The sequence below is a fragment of the Micromys minutus genome, assembly GCF_963924665.1.
Source record: "Micromys minutus genome assembly, chromosome: 8".
In the NCBI taxonomy this organism is placed as follows: Eukaryota; Metazoa; Chordata; class Mammalia; order Rodentia; family Muridae; genus Micromys; species Micromys minutus.
Genome location: NC_137977.1, coordinates 50582356 through 50597921, shown reverse-complemented (window position 1 = coordinate 50597921; position 15566 = coordinate 50582356). Strand labels below are relative to the sequence as shown.

Genomic DNA, 15566 nt, shown 5'->3' with positions numbered 1-15566 from the left:
GACTTCCTCTGGTGATGAACAGCAATGTGGAAGTGTAAGCTGAATAAACCCTTTCCTCCCCAGCTTGCTTCTTGGTCGTGATGTTTGTGCAGGAATAGAAACCCTGACTAAGACAGACGCCATACTTAATGGACAGGGCCACAAACATCAGCAGGTTCAAGCTGAGCGTCAGGCACAAGAATGAGAAGGGCCCATGTCATCTCAAGGAACAGACATGTAGAGAATGACAATCAAATCCTGTGGAGTCAACTCCTAATGACTCATGCATGACACTTACACGTTGGAGTTATTTTTAAATGAACACTTAAACACGCAACTTCAGTTATCACTCACCCTGGAAGCTGTCTGTTACTTCTGCCACATCACACACATCCAGCTGTGACCACTGGCTAAATTCAAAGGTGGAACTGTTGTTAACTCGGCAGACATAAAAGCCTGCATCTTTCACATGCACAGTGCTAAAAATAAGTTCTGATGAATTTCCATATGGGATCTGCAAAAGAATCAGTAAGAGGGCATGTGTGAAGAATCCATCAAAAATCCAGGTTGTAATACATGCTGTGTGAAATCTATGATTTGATTACAGACCTTTCAAAAGTACGTTTCTTTTTTTTTCTTCAAATTCTAAAATGTTTGCTAGTTACAAAGTAAAAAGTCGGGTTTTTGAGGACAGAAGCAAGTTCACAGTCTTTCATTCATCAGAGAGGTTATTTGTTTCTAGGATTTTAGTAGGAACCCGTCTATTTGGTCATTAAGATAGCACACTTACTTAGGCAACTGCAACTTTTATAAGTAGCATAAATAAACACTACCATGGAATGAAGAAAACAAACTAGCTATAGCATTTTCCTTTCTGGCCTGATCAACTATAACTACATGGGATAAACCATTTTATCTTGTGACTTCACTTTCTCATCTACAAAGTACTCAAGAAGACAGCTGCTTAACAAAACTACATCCAACTTCTCTGAAGTGTCCGGCTTCATGGAAAGCATAGCAGTGACAGGAAGGAATGGCCATAGTAAGGTTTCTTTCATTTCCGTCAGAACTTGAAGTGATGGTTAGTTTGTGTTTTCTTCATGCTAATCTCAGATTAGAGTAAATCTATCATAAATCTTCTCAGTTTTATCTCCATAAAGAAGGAAGACTTTCACAACAAACTAACATCAGAAGAGTTCCCTAGCCTACCCTTGCTCTTCTAGAAAACCTTTGCTTTTTTTGAGTATATTGGTTTTATAAAATTTAATTTTATTATTTATTATTTATTATTTATTTATTCATTATTTATTTATTTATTTATTTATTTATTTATTTATTTATTTATTTAGGAGACAGGGTCTTACAGTACAGCCCTGGCCAGCCTTGGACCCTGCCTCTCTGCCTCCCAAGTACTAGCATTAAAGGCATGTGTGATATGCCCAGAATCTCATCTTTTATGAAGAAACACATTTGATTTTCTCATAAGTTAGGTATATAAGCCTCTAACTTAACTGATTTGGCAAACTGCTTAATTTTAAGTTCTTCCATGCATATGACTAGTTTTAAGAACTTATTTATTTATTTATTTATTTATTTATTTATTTATTTATGTGTGTCAGGATGCACACATGCACATGTGCCATGGTATATGTGTGACGATAAGAGAACAACTTTTGTGCATCAGTTCTCTTTTTTGATCATGTGAGTCTTAGGGATGAAACTCTTTAGTGCTGAGATTAAAGGCATGCACCACCATGCCTGGCCCCCATTTCCCCATTTTTTTCCTACTCCTCTGGAAACATGTTTCTCTGTGTCACTACATAAGACCCCATTCTTGAAGCTTTCAATGCTAGTCCCACAGAGGAAAATATCTCAAATTCACAGCTTATAATATCTTCTTCTGAACACTGTATAAACTTCCACTAAAATAAAAAGAGTGATTGGAAAAAAACAGACTAAATCAACAAATTATTTCAGATGCACAAGTCCCAAGGGCAGAAACAAAAGTAACCCACATACAAAGACCACAAGAACATGTCACCTCCTAAAATTACTAATTGCATAAGAATGACCAGGAAGAACTACCAGTTGAAGAATTCAAAGGATTATAATTATGTTCAAACAACTCACAGAAGATGCATGGTTCAAAAGAAAAGCAAAAAGCTGAGTGAAAGGAGGAAGCCAATTCAAGGAAAAGGTGCATGCTGAAGAAAACCCAAACTGAAACAGGGCTGAAAATGAAAAATCTGTAAGCCAAATAAAATCCTCATGGAAAGCTTAACCAATAGATCACGCAGAAAGCAGAGTATCAGAGAGAAAGACATATATTGTATTACTCAGTAAAGGTCAATGATAAACTTTAAAAAAGTATGGAACACTGGAGAATTTTGAGAAACTGTGAGAAGACAGTCTTAAGAGTTATGAGCACAGTGAAAGAGAATACCATACCAAAGGCACAGAGAATATTTTCAATGAAATAATAAAAGAAGAAATTTCCCCAAGCCCAAAGAAATGCCCATTCAGGTATAAAAGCATAAAAGGCCTACAGAACACCAAAAAGACCAGGAAAGAAAATCCCCATGACATAATTATATTTTAAAAGGGTAATAATTTTTTTAAAAAGCCAGAAGGGTCAGTCACTTAAAAGTTCCAAAAGACCTCAACTGCCAACCCAAACTAGTACATCCAATCCAACAAAACTATCTATTAAAGTTATAAGATAACTAAACATTTTTACAATAAAGACAAAATAAAATAAATTTATAACTACCAAGCCAGTTCTACAGAGGCTACCAGAAGAAATAACTTTGGACTGAAGAAAAAGATAAATATAGTCAAGGGCCACGGGGAATAAATACTACCAAGCAAGTGCCAAGAGGGGCAAGGTAGAAGGAAATGAGGGGTGATAGAAGTCCTAACCAAAATGAAGGTTACATGAAAAAGCTATATGGGAATCTATGATCTTCCAACCCCACTATGGGCAACATGGAAGGGAGGGGACATGGAATTCTCATTTAATAACATTATGCCTTCTGGGAATAGCTTTACCCACTTACACTAGTGATATAACCAGGTATGACGGCTCACACTTGAATCACATCACTCAGGAAGTTGAGGCAGGAGTATTACTATTACCATAAAGTCAGTCAAAGTTCCATGGTGGGTTCCAGGCCAGGTTGGGCTACAGAATAAGATCTTGCCTCCAACCAACCAATCAACCAGCCAGCCAACCAACCGGCCAGCCAGCTAGCCAGCCATTCAACCAGCCAGCCAGCCAACCAACCAGCCATTCAACCAGCCAGCCAGTCAGCTAGTCAGCCATTCAACCAGCCAGCCAGTCAGTTAACCAGCCATTCAACCAGCCAGCCAGTCAGTTAGCCAGCCATTCAATCAGCCAGCCAGCCAGCCAGCTAGCCAGCCATTCAACCAGCCAGCCAGTCAGTTAACCAGCCATTCAACCAGCCAGCCAGTCAGTTAGCCAGCCATTCAACCAGCCAGCCAGTCAGTTAACCAGCCATTCAACCAGCCAGCCAGTCAGTTAGCCAGCCATTCAACCAGCCAGCCAGTCAGTTAGCCAGCCATTCAACCAGCCAGCCAGTCAGTTAACCAGCCATTCAACCAGCCAGCCAGTCAGTTAGCCAGCCATTCAACCAGCCAGCTAGCCAGCCATTCAACCAACCAGCCATTCAACCAGCCAGCCAGTCAACCAACCAGCCATTCAACCAGCCAGCCAGTCAACCAACCAGCCATTCAACCAGCCAGCCAGCCAACCAACCAGCCATTCAACCAGCCAGCCAGTCAGTTAGCCAGCCAGCCAGTCAACCCACCAGCCATTCAACCAGCCAGCCAGCCAACCAACCAGCCATTCAACCAGCCAGCCAGTCAGTTAGCCAGCCAGCCAGTCAACCAACCAGCCATTCAACCAGCCAGCCAGCCAACCAACCAGCCATTCAACCAGCCAGCCAGTCAGTTAGCCAATCAGCTAATTAACCAACCTAAGTAGAATTAAAAGACACTTAAAATTACCTCTTTATTCATTTTGAACCACTGGTATTGTACAAAAGGATGTCCAGTTGCCCGGCAGCACAGCTTTACAAACTGTCCAGCCAAAACTGCCTTGGATTCTGGGTTTACGGTGATTTTTAATCCTAAAAAAAAAAAAAAAAAAAAGTAAAGTCACAAAAGAGGTGTTTTCTTGCTTATATGTAGAAAACAAGGTAGAAATATTTTAGAGTTTTCAGACTCATCTTTAACGTAAATAATTTATTTTTTCTCTGTCAGTATGTATCTTCAGCTGAAAACTTTGTAAACCAAGAAAAAAAACTTAAATTCTAATTTTGAGAAATACTTTTTCCCCTATACTCTAACATTTCTGAGATCAGGATGCACCTTTTAAGACACCTGCCAGGTAGACATCACATTACAGTTCTCAGTGCAATGAATACAAAATACCTGGTCTTAAATATTCACGTGACAAGCACTTCCACTGAGTTAAGTGCCTAAGTAGTACACAACTTGACATGAACTAGAGACATCTGGGAAACTGAGCTGGTGTCTAACTAGAAGCCTCACCCCTACTGACTAGCGTTCATGGTACTCTGCACACTACCACTTGAGAAAGGCAATTATCAACATCTCCCAGCTACAAACCATGACTACAACATGAACTACAACAGTGACCTGTCTGCAAGATATAATGGTACCATAGCAGCACAGCTGTCATCAGAGTAAGCAACCACTTCTGACTAAATTTAAGGTTCATTCCATGAAATGAAACCCATTGTTGACACTGCTAAAATGAACAAGAACCTGAGACTACAAGTCATGGACCAAGGGGTAATAATATTATTCTGCAAAAGAACATAGCGATAAAATGATCCCTAATGACATATTACTATAGTTGTGGGGCAATTGGCGGGCGGTGAAGCTCTGGAGGCCCCTAGGGGATGGCCCCGAGAAATCAGGCCCCTTCACGCTGCCATAAGCACAGAACTGCCATCACCACCCCAAAGTGGCATTAGCCACCCCCAAGTCCCTCCTCCACAGGAGAGGATTTGAAGAGGACTCCAGCCAGATCAGCCATGCCCCAAGTCCCTGCTCTATAGGTGAGGATGTGGCTATAGGTCATGTAAGTTCTAGGCAGAAGCAGGACCACACCCCCAAATATGTAGGCAAGGTAAAGGGGTGTAAGAATCATTCTGTCATCTGAAAGCTTCTGTCATAAAAGCTGTTAACACTGCTGTTTGGGGAGAGATTTCCTCTCCCGAAGCTTCTTGCATCTGGTGACCAAGCCTCTCGCTGGCTTGGTACAGCCTGGCCCGGAGGCGCAGAGGTGGCAGTGGAAAGGGGGAAGGGAGAATTGGTTCTCCCTTCCCTGTCTGGGAATTCCCCTCTTCCTGAACCCACGAGCCCAGCCGGACCCAGCAGAGGAGGCAGCAGAAGCCACTCCTGTCTCTGACCAGAGACCTCTGTGTGGGGCTTCTGGCACTCAGCCAAGCCCAAAGTCCCACAGTAGTCATATAGCAGAATACAGCTCAATCAGAGAAGCTGCTTCTTGCAGTAGATAGAAATAACAGAGACCTACAAGTAGACAATGTGCAGAGAGACTTTAGATCATTCAGTCCTTTTTTGATTCTTCTCTCATATTTGTGTGTGTGTATGTGTGTGTGTGTGTGTGTGTGTGTGCATTTCATCTTTTTTTCTTTATTGGTTGAGTTTTGTTTTTTATTTTATTGTTTGTTGTTAGATAGAAAACATAAAGTTGGGTGGGTAGGGATATTTAAGGAGCTCTGAGGAGTTGAGGGAGAGGGAATATCAAGATAGATTATATGAAAAATGTTAAAGAAAAAATGGTTTACTTTGTTGTTATTATTATGTGTATATAAATATGATGCATGTGTGTATGGTGCATGAGTGTGTTAGCAGGTGTATGCACTTGTAATGAATATCAGGCACATCAAAACTACAGGTAGTTTAAAGGTCTGGTGGCACATACCTTTAAGCCCAGCACTCAGGAGGCAGACAGAGGCAGGCAGATCTCTGAGTTTGAGGCCTGCCTGGTCTGTAAATTGAGTTTCAGGACACACAAGGAAGCCCTGTCTCAAACAAAACAAAAAACAAAAAACCCTGAAAACACACAAAAAAGAATGTGAAGTACTAAAATGGAAAACTGGAGATCAGATAAACTTATCCACACAGAGACATACACAGACACACACATACAGATACACACTTTTTTTAAGACAGGGTCTCACTATGTAGTTCTGACTGTCCTGGAACTTACTATGTAGACCAAGCTGGCTTCAAACTCAGAGATCTGTTTGACTCTGCTTCTTCAGTTCTGGGATCACAGGTGTGCTTCACTATGTCTGGCTTATAATTATTTTTTATAGTTGTTCTAGATTTGATATTTGTCTGCTCTACTAAACAAAGACCTTTTAATAGGCAAAAATAATTGTCTTGTTTATCTCTGAATTCATGTTTAATGCCTGAGACCATGAAGATAATGAAATAGAAAAAAAGTGTTCAAAGAATAATTCTGAGCAAAGTCACAAATTAAACTGATTTTTGCCAGAGTTTATATTTTTCTTAAGATAGTCTTATTTTTGGATTTGATATTAAAACATAAAAACTGTTTTGTTTGAGAAAAAACATTACTCTGGAGCTAAAGCTTGCCAGGACTCACTCATTTAGCCCTGGCTAACTCATGGCGATCCTCTTACTTTGGCTTCCTTGAGTGCTGGGATTACAGGCATGAGCTACCACTCCACGTGACTCCTGTAACTGTGAGGCAGAGGATAGATACCCCATTCACAAAACATAAGAACTCATGGTATAAAGCATTAGGCTGGTGTTCGGCCCTTACACTTTAGGACATTCATTGTTTAGAGATGGGCAACAATTCCACGTGGGGCGTCTGCATTAGCAGTTCATTGTTCCTAGCCAACAGGTTTAGTTGAGGAAGCTGAACACTCAATATAACACTCCAAATAAGTCATATAAAGGTGTATGGTAAAGCAGAGAATGGCTGGGATCCACGTTCCCTTCCTCATAATCTAGGACCCTTTGTATTTGTGGTCAACAGTCTGGTTACATCTCCAGGGTCTGTTGGCTCTTTTTCTTATCCAACCAATCTATTTTTATTTGGTGATCCATGTGGTTCCTGGAAAGCTGACTCAGCTTAACTCCATTCTTAGCTTTAAGCCAAGCATATCAGCACATTCCATGTCCTTGGCTACAATGACAGTATTAGGGACAAGCAATCCATTTCCCCAGCCTGTTTCCTACTTGTTTTTCTTTTTTTAATTTTGCATTTTATTTTTATTTGTGTGTTCGTGTTTCTGTGTATATACAGGTGATGTCAGAGGTCAGAAGACATTGGACCCCTGGAGCTGGGGTTACAGGAACTTGTGAGTTGTCTGATGTGGGTCCAAGGAACCATGCTCTGGTCCTATGAAAGAACAGCAAGTGCTCTTAACCGATGAGCCGTTACCTTTCTAGCTCCTGTTCCCCATTGTCCATGTGACTTTACATATGAAAAGTCTCACTCAATACAGGTGTAGTAAGAAAAATTCATATAGCTAACATTTCAAAAGTATTATAATGATTAAAAAGTGAGCAACTGACCTCTCGTTTTACCTCATGCCTATATACACATACATAAAATGTACACTGTGTTTTGGGCTACACTATTTCAGTGTATGTTACAGAAACCTAACATTGAAATACTTTAGCATACATCTTCCTAGAATATAGGTATCTTCTGAACTACAATATTATGGCATAACTCTCTAATATCAAATATGTGGGTTACAGTGAAAATTTTTAAATAGCTGTTTCAAATTGTTTTGTATAGCTTGTTTCCTGAACTACAATCCAATACTTTTGATGTCTCAACATGGGGGAAAATGGAATGAGATTCTTCTATGCATTTATATTTTCCAAAAATACCGAACACAATTTACCTGGTCAAAAAAAGGTATTCTTCCCTAAATTTGACTCCATGAATTTCTGAAGAATAGTCCTGAAGGGGACGGGGGACCTACCTGGGGGGTTGAGAAGCTGAAGAGCCTCAGTGTGTTCCAAAGCCTGTAGGAAGTCGCTCAGGTCTGTGACTGTACATCCTTTCTCACCCATTAGCTTCAGTAGACACAGACTTGGGCTCCCCTCTGGCTCCAGCACTTTAAGAGAACACTGTTCCAAGTCCAGGCAACTGAAACGACAGATCTGATTCAGACATGTCTAATATGTAGTTGTAGGGACTGGGCCCCACCTCCCCTCTTCTCTCTTCCCCAGCAGTCCTTTCTCCAGTTTCTTCCCCACCTCTTTAGCTCCTGTAATTATTCAGTCTGAAGGATGTGAGAAAAATTTACTCTTGATTCAGGTCAGACTTTTATTCTTCAATTGAGAATAAGAAAAAGGCCAGAAATTTGCTTTACTCCTTCTTTACTATTATTTATTTAGAGATAAGGTCTTACTATATAGTTCTAGCTGGCCTGGAACCTGAAATATAGACCAGGTTGACCTTGAATTCAGAGAGCTATTTGTCTCTGTCTTCCAAGTGCTTAATGCTAAGTCACCACACCATTTGGTGGTGGTTTCTTCTTATTCTTCTTCCTCCTCCTCCTCTTCTTCCTTTTTTTCTTTCTCGTCCAGTTTTTTTTTTTTTTTTTTTTTTTTTTTTTTTTTTTTTTTTTTTTTTTGTGACAGAGCTTTTTGGTGTAGTCCTGGCTGTCTTAGAACTCTCTCTGTACACAGCAGGCTGGTTTGGAGCTCAGAGATCCACTTGCCTTTGCCTCCTAAGTGCTGGGATTAAAGGAGTACACCACTATTGCCCAACCATTTTTGTTTAAACAAAGAAAGTATTTTTACTTGTGTATAACAGATTCTACAGCTAACAGGTTCTGTCACCATCAAGGCATAAAAGGTTCGAAAAGCTATAGATGATAATCATTACTAGATTCAACCTCCCTTGATTATTTTGGAGAAAATTTCTGACATACTTTTTGAATCATAAGCATGATATGTGTTCAGGTAACAGAACTGCAATTCCCTTAACTTGCTCTTTAAAGATGAAGTAGAAAACTACCCAAAATGTAGGCACTAATTAGCAGGCTAGATGCTGCCGTTGTCTGAAAAGAATAAGCCCGTCCTCTCATGAGGCCAATACAGCACGAACAGATGTGAACAGATGTGAGAAGAATTAAGAGCACAGAAGCTAATACCTCAAAGACACTGAACAGGAAAATCAATGTTATAAAGTCAGCAGCTGAAAAAGGCAGAAGAAGCCCTTATCAAAGATCATATGTTAGAAACAAGTTACTAAGTTTTCAAGCCAATATGAGATTCATAGATGCATGAGTATAGTACGCAAAATATACGTTTTTGGATTCAGAAGTTTACCAGGCACTGATACATGAAATTGATATGCCATCTCATCAGATGTAACCAAGGCGTGTCTTAAATGATACAGAGAAAAAGCTTAATAGCCAGAGTTTTCCTTCCTAACAAGGAGCAAAGATCAAATTAAAGTTAAATACGTCTGTTCCAAAACAAGGTATAAAGGTAAGAGTAGGATTTTGTATCATTTTGTTTTACTGATTTTCTGCATGGACACTCACTGGCTTTGGGCTAAGGTGATGTGTATACATACACAACTCTTATCTTTCCTTTTTTAGTTATGTTCTCGTAAGAGTGTCCTTTGATGTGGTTTCTATAAACTTGAATTTAGAATTTAAAGAATTTCTTTATCACTAAAACAGGTGAATTTTGCTTTTAAAAATTATTTTAGGTGCTAGGGAAATGGCTCAGTAGTAACGTGGGAAAGCAAAGTCAGCACTCCTCTAGAGATCTAAGTCCAGTCCCGAGCATCATAGCTCACAACCACATGCTAACTCTACCACAGTCCTAGAACTCTAGCTACAGAGATTTTTTTTTTTTCCACTTCAAACAGAAAGCAGTTGAAGGGTTTTAAGTAGAGGAGCAAGCCTAACTTAAGGTTTTTTTTTATTTTACTGTTTTAGGTTCAGGGTGGCCTCAGGCTTAAAATGCCTGTGTCTTAGTCTCCCCAGTGCTAGAATTACACCTGCACTTACCACACCTCGATTACCTTTTCTTTGGCACAGGGCTTATGTATCCTAGGCATGTCTCACAGTCCCCATGGAGAGGACCTTTAACTTCTAATTCTCCTGCCTCTACCTTCCAAATCTCAAATACAGGCATTTGCTACCATATGTGGCTTATGTGCTGCTGGGGATGAAACCCATGCACACTAGGCAAACACTCTATCAACTGAGCTCCAGTCCCCACTTGCTTATTAATATTTGGAAAGAAGCATTGTTACTGTTGTGTTTTGGACACAGGTTGGAATGGGAAGGAGAGAGAACTCAAGAAAGTATTAGAAGAAACTGGGTGAGATATATAGGCTTAACCTTAACCTTGTATGGCAGTAGATGTCATATTCTATATATATATTAAACATAGAACAATCAGGAATTACTGACAAAAATGATGTGTATACAAGTAAAATCAGGAATGACTGGAATTTCTGGTCTGAACAACTGTAGAGATGTAGAAGTCACTTAGGGGAAGAGGTTTATAGGAGAGTACCTATTACGTTTAGGACATGTTACATTTAAGATGCCTACTAATCACTTGAGGAGATGGCAATAGCCACCTACTTACATATGTCTGGGAAAAGCAGATATTTCTAGTTGTAATCAGCTTGACTATATTCAAAACCCTGAGTGAAGGGCAGCATTAGGAAGTTAGGTAGAAAAGCACTGGAAATAAAAGCATGAGTTCTTGCACACTTCAAAACTGAGCCGGACAGATAATGGGGGACACTTTCATTCATCTTTTCAGTGTTCCCATTTTTACCATCATCTGCAGCTAAAGAACATCTTCTGCACGGCAGACGAGCAGCAACAGATGGCTGCCCCTTGGTTCATGTTTCACGGCTCCACTTTCAAGCACTCTGCTTAGAGGATTTAGATACTTTAAAGCTTTCTCGAAGTTCTGCCAATCCTTGCAGTTTAGCTGTTCCACTCACCACCAATTAACGTGTCGGCACACTAAGAGTATGTCTAAACTGGCAGAAGGCAGCACCCAAATTTATCCAAGCAGACTGGAACACACTTCTAGTTCCTGCACCTAGGGGCAGAGAAAGATCTGTGTTCACGGCTAGCTAGGTCTATATAACAAATTGCAGGTTAGCCAGGGCTACGGAGATCCTGTCTTAAAAGAACCTAGTATTACATCAGTTTGAACAGATCAGGGTCAGTAGTTATTGGAAACTAGGCTACATGCAAAGATTTAATCTGAGTCATCAATAATCAAACGTAAACAACATTTACGACATTCCTAATCTCTGGGGACAGTGCTAAATGGACTGTTTCTATGATCTGTATTATTAAAGTCTCACGGAATCTAAAGAAAGATGTAAAGACTGAGAGGAAAATGTGACAAGGGGCTGAGCATGGGGGCACTCAAAACACAGAGGGAGGAGGATCACAACAACTTGGAGACCAGCCTGGGCTGAATTCAATGACTGGGAAAAGCGCTTCACATTCTCCCGTGACTTGTTATATACCCTCAACTAGACTCTCCCAGTGTAATCAGAGGAAAAGGCCTTTATGACCTTCTATCAGCCGGTGATTTTATTTTCATTACTATGAAGTCATTTGAACATTCCCAAAAACATTAAGCATAATAATAAGACTCACCAGTGGACCCCGTGTACTGCTTTGGTTCATTTACTCCAGCCCCAAGTTTTCAGTGATAACTTCTGTACTGTCTTTGAGACAGCATATTATGTGGCACTGGCTAGCCGAGGACTCACACTGCCTACCTCTGCTTCCCGAGTGCTGGGATTAGTGTGCACCACCATGTCTGGGTTTCAGTACTAACTTTTAATGGCAACTGATTCTTCTGATCTCAACTGGTATTAGTTTATTTCCAGATTTTCCAATCCTCCAACCCCAATTAAGCCACACAGAGCTAGCTAACCACCATTGTGGAAGACTCATGAAACTATAAAACATAGTTTTATATAAACTACAGAAAACACCCTACCAGACCCTCTACCTTGAATTCTAAGATTCTAAAAATGAACAATAAGTAACTGGTCTCTTTCTACACTACTCCTTCTAAAGAGGCTTCAGACTTTCCCCTAAGATTTCCCCCAAACAATGGTTAAATTGTACTGAAGGCTTAGGAAGGAAAACCTAATACCCAGCATTAAGTACCGACCCCTTTTATAGTCCAACAGCCATGCTTCTTTTAGGCAGGGCTTGATATATTGATGTTTACATCTTCATCACCATGCAGGCTCTCTCCAGGAAGCCTAGGGCCTTCCTTAACCGGATTCACAATTAACACTATAATACTCTGCAGATCTACCCACAAAGGAAACAATTTCTTGTATTATGGAAGTCTAGAAGTTGAGAAATTTATGAAGCTTGAATGATACTTTGGACCGTCTTTGTATAACTCAAAGCCCAAGAACAGAACTTACTTCCTCTGTCTGCTTAGCTTTGCTAGTTTATTGTTTGTCTGACTTCTCCGTCTCATGTACCTGATGCTGGTCTTGAACTCCTTGATCCTCCTGCCTCTACCTCTGAAGCGCTAGGATTATAGGTGTGTGTTACCATGTCCAGCTTAGTTTGTCAGCTGTTGGGAATGTTAAAGTAAATAATGCTTTTAAACAGCACACTGTATGTACAACGTGTTCAATTAATGGTATTATTTATACTCAACTTAGCATTCTATATGTCCCTGTGACTGTTCCCAAATAATGGTTGATTAGAACTTCCAGCTAATAGAAACATTCAACAAATACAATTTTGAACAAAGGACTTCTTTTAAGAACTTGCCTAAGAGAAGTTCTATGTATAACACACAATAAGAAACGACTTCTGTTCCTAAGCTTATAAAGACGTATACAAATAATTACAGTAAAAGTCAAAGCTTAGTTATTTGAGGAGTTAAAGGACAGGCTGAAATCTTGACAACGGTACAAAGTAGTGGTTGAGAACACTCTAAGACTACTTTAAGGTTGTTTATAAGGTTAAAGCATTTTTTCCATAATAGTACTAAGACCCTGTTTTCTATTTTCTATTTCCTAAAGGAAAAGTTTCTAGAGCCCTGACACTTATGATACTGCAGTAGAATGAATCAGATATAGAAAAGAATATGCAATTAAACATAAAGATGTTCGAGGCATTGCCAGTCTGAGGCAAGAAGACTGCTACCAGATCCAGATCAGACTGGTTGATCAGAGTGTTCCAGGCCACCTCAGATACAGTGTGATCCTGTCTCAAAACCCAAAATACTTCAATATGGATATGATGATGCCAGTTTGAAATTCCACCGTTAGAGAGACTTAAACAAGAATAATCTGAGGACAGGTTAAACTACATAGAGATCTTGTTTAAAAAACAAAAAACAAAAACAAAAAAACACCAAACCAAACCAAAGCAAGCAAGCAACCAACCAGCCAAACAAATAAAAAATCCAAAGCAACAGATTTAAAAAATGTTAACCAAAGCTCTATTTAATTTGTTTTTGGACAAACTTTTTCTGAAGAAAAAAAACCAGACACCATTTCTGCTACCATGTAAGAATTACTTTTATGATAAATATTTTAGGAGCTATTAGTTTTACTTTCAAGTAGAATATCCGTACACACCTGAAAAATATATAAAATGCACATAAAAGCTATTTGTGGTCTTCAATAATTCTTAGGAGGGGAGAAGTCTTGAGACCCCACATTTTAAGAATCGCTGACTGTGGCACCAAGTCACGTCAGTGATCCCTTTTCTCAGCAGGAAAAGTCGTTTAATTTATTAAGGGTCTAATATTCGTGGTGAAGATCAGTAAAGTCGAGGAACTGGAGACGATGATGAATTTAAATCCAGTCTCTTCTCTCCTCTCAAAATCCAGGAACCCCTGCACACTTCACAACCCTCTACCTCCCCGAATCTCTCTAGACCGCCCTTTGGGTACCGGGGGCTGTGTTCACATCCCTGCCTTTTGCTTTAAAACCCACTATATTACAACCCTGCAGATAAGCGTTCCTACACTTAACACAACCCGTGTCAACAGGTGGAGATCGCTTTCCAGCTTCAGGAGCGGAGGGTCGGGAAGGTGTGAAGGGGCCACTGGGCCATCAGGGCCAGTCCCTTCCCGACCCCGGGGCCCACGTCGGTCCCTCGCGACTCCTTACCACGGAGCACACCCCTCCGCCCGTCTGAGGGTCCGGCTCACCTGAGCCGAAGGCGTCCCCGACTGCCTGCCAGCTCGGCCAGCTGTCGCCAGCCCCGGCCCTCCGGCGCACGGTCCAAGCTCTCGCTGAGCCTCCGCAGCAGCAGCTCCGGCAGGCGGTTGAGGGTTGCGCCCGCTGGAGGGGCGGTCGGAGGTCCGGAGGACGCGGTCAGGGGCTGCTGCACCGCCGGGGGAGGTGAGGCCTGCAGCGGCTGCCCCCACAGCGACATGGCTAAGCCGGTGGCCCCGACTGCTCAACTCCCGCCGGTCACCTCGGGCCTCGGCGTCCGCGCACCTTCGGCTTGACTCTCGCTGTCCCTGGAGTCGCAGGAGCGGAAGGAGAAGTCAGCCGTACAGCAAGGCCCTCACAGGAAGAAGCACTGCTCCTGGGTCCGCGAGACAAGTTCCCTTGAAAAGCCTCGCCGCGCGCTAGCCGAAGGGAGGGGCGGGCCTCGGGGGCGGGGCCTGTCTGCCGGTGTGTGGGCGGGGCTTGAGTGGCGCTTCTCCACTGGCAAGAAGAGATGAGTTTGGGGGCGGGGCGTAGGGTGGGGCCCAGTCATTAGAGCAAACAGTTTCACCTGTAGTGAGCGGGGCGGGATGGGGGCGGGGCCTCGCTTCCGGCTGCCGGCCGCGGTCTCAGCCACTGGGAAAGCTACCCTTGGAGGCGGGGCGTAGTATGGGCGGGGAGTGAGGCTGCACCTCACTGTCGGCGGAGCAGGAAGGGATGGGCGTGTATAGCAGTTGGAGGAAGCGGTGGAGGGGCTGCCACAGCTAGGAAGCTTGTGGCGTAGGAGCTTCCCGGGACCGTGGGAGGATGCTTACCTCACACCGGAGAGGGTAGCACGCGCTTCCCGGAGGCGCCCCCACGCGCATCCACTCTCAGCAGACCCTGAGCTTGCGTATGTGCGGAATCCGCCAGGCCACCAGCTCTCCACGTTGGGCAACCTCAAAGGTTTCCTCTTCAAGTGGAGGGCGTTTGCCAGATGGACCTAATGGAGCTGGAGATTCAGATACTCATTCAGGGAACTGACCGAAATCTTTTCGAGAGGTTTTAAAGATTGAGTTTCCTATCGGAGGATTCAGTGGTGCAACTCTTGGTCTAGCATGTCTAAGGCTCTGGGTCCAACCTCAGCTCCACAACAGCAAGCAGCAAACCTCAAATACTTCTGGTGTATTTTAACTAATTAGACCCTGGAAATAATTTATCTTAGCAGTAATGGTATGGTGTCCTCGGATCATATTGCCACGCACAGTGTTCATATTTCAAGCAGTTTCTGGATAATCTAGACCAATTGTTCTCAACCTGTGTGTCATGACCCGGGGGG

The 15566-nt window shown here is 42.0% G+C and overlaps 1 protein-coding gene across 1 annotated transcript in view; it reads right to left on the bottom strand.

Moving 5' to 3' along the window:
- Window positions 1-14559, bottom strand: part of MALT1 (MALT1 paracaspase) — a 49058-nt gene extending 34499 nt beyond the window's left edge. The window contains exons 1-4 of the mRNA XM_080919849.1: window positions 14245-14559; window positions 8025-8191; window positions 4006-4127; window positions 334-493 (exon numbers count right to left, since the gene is read on the bottom strand). Of these exons, the coding sequence (XP_080775975.1) occupies window positions 334-493; window positions 4006-4127; window positions 8025-8191; window positions 14245-14471 (676 nt within the window). The 5' untranslated portion in view covers window positions 14472-14559. The remainder of the gene's footprint in view (window positions 1-333; window positions 494-4005; window positions 4128-8024; window positions 8192-14244) is intronic.
- Between the last annotated feature and the right edge of the window lie 1007 nt (window positions 14560-15566).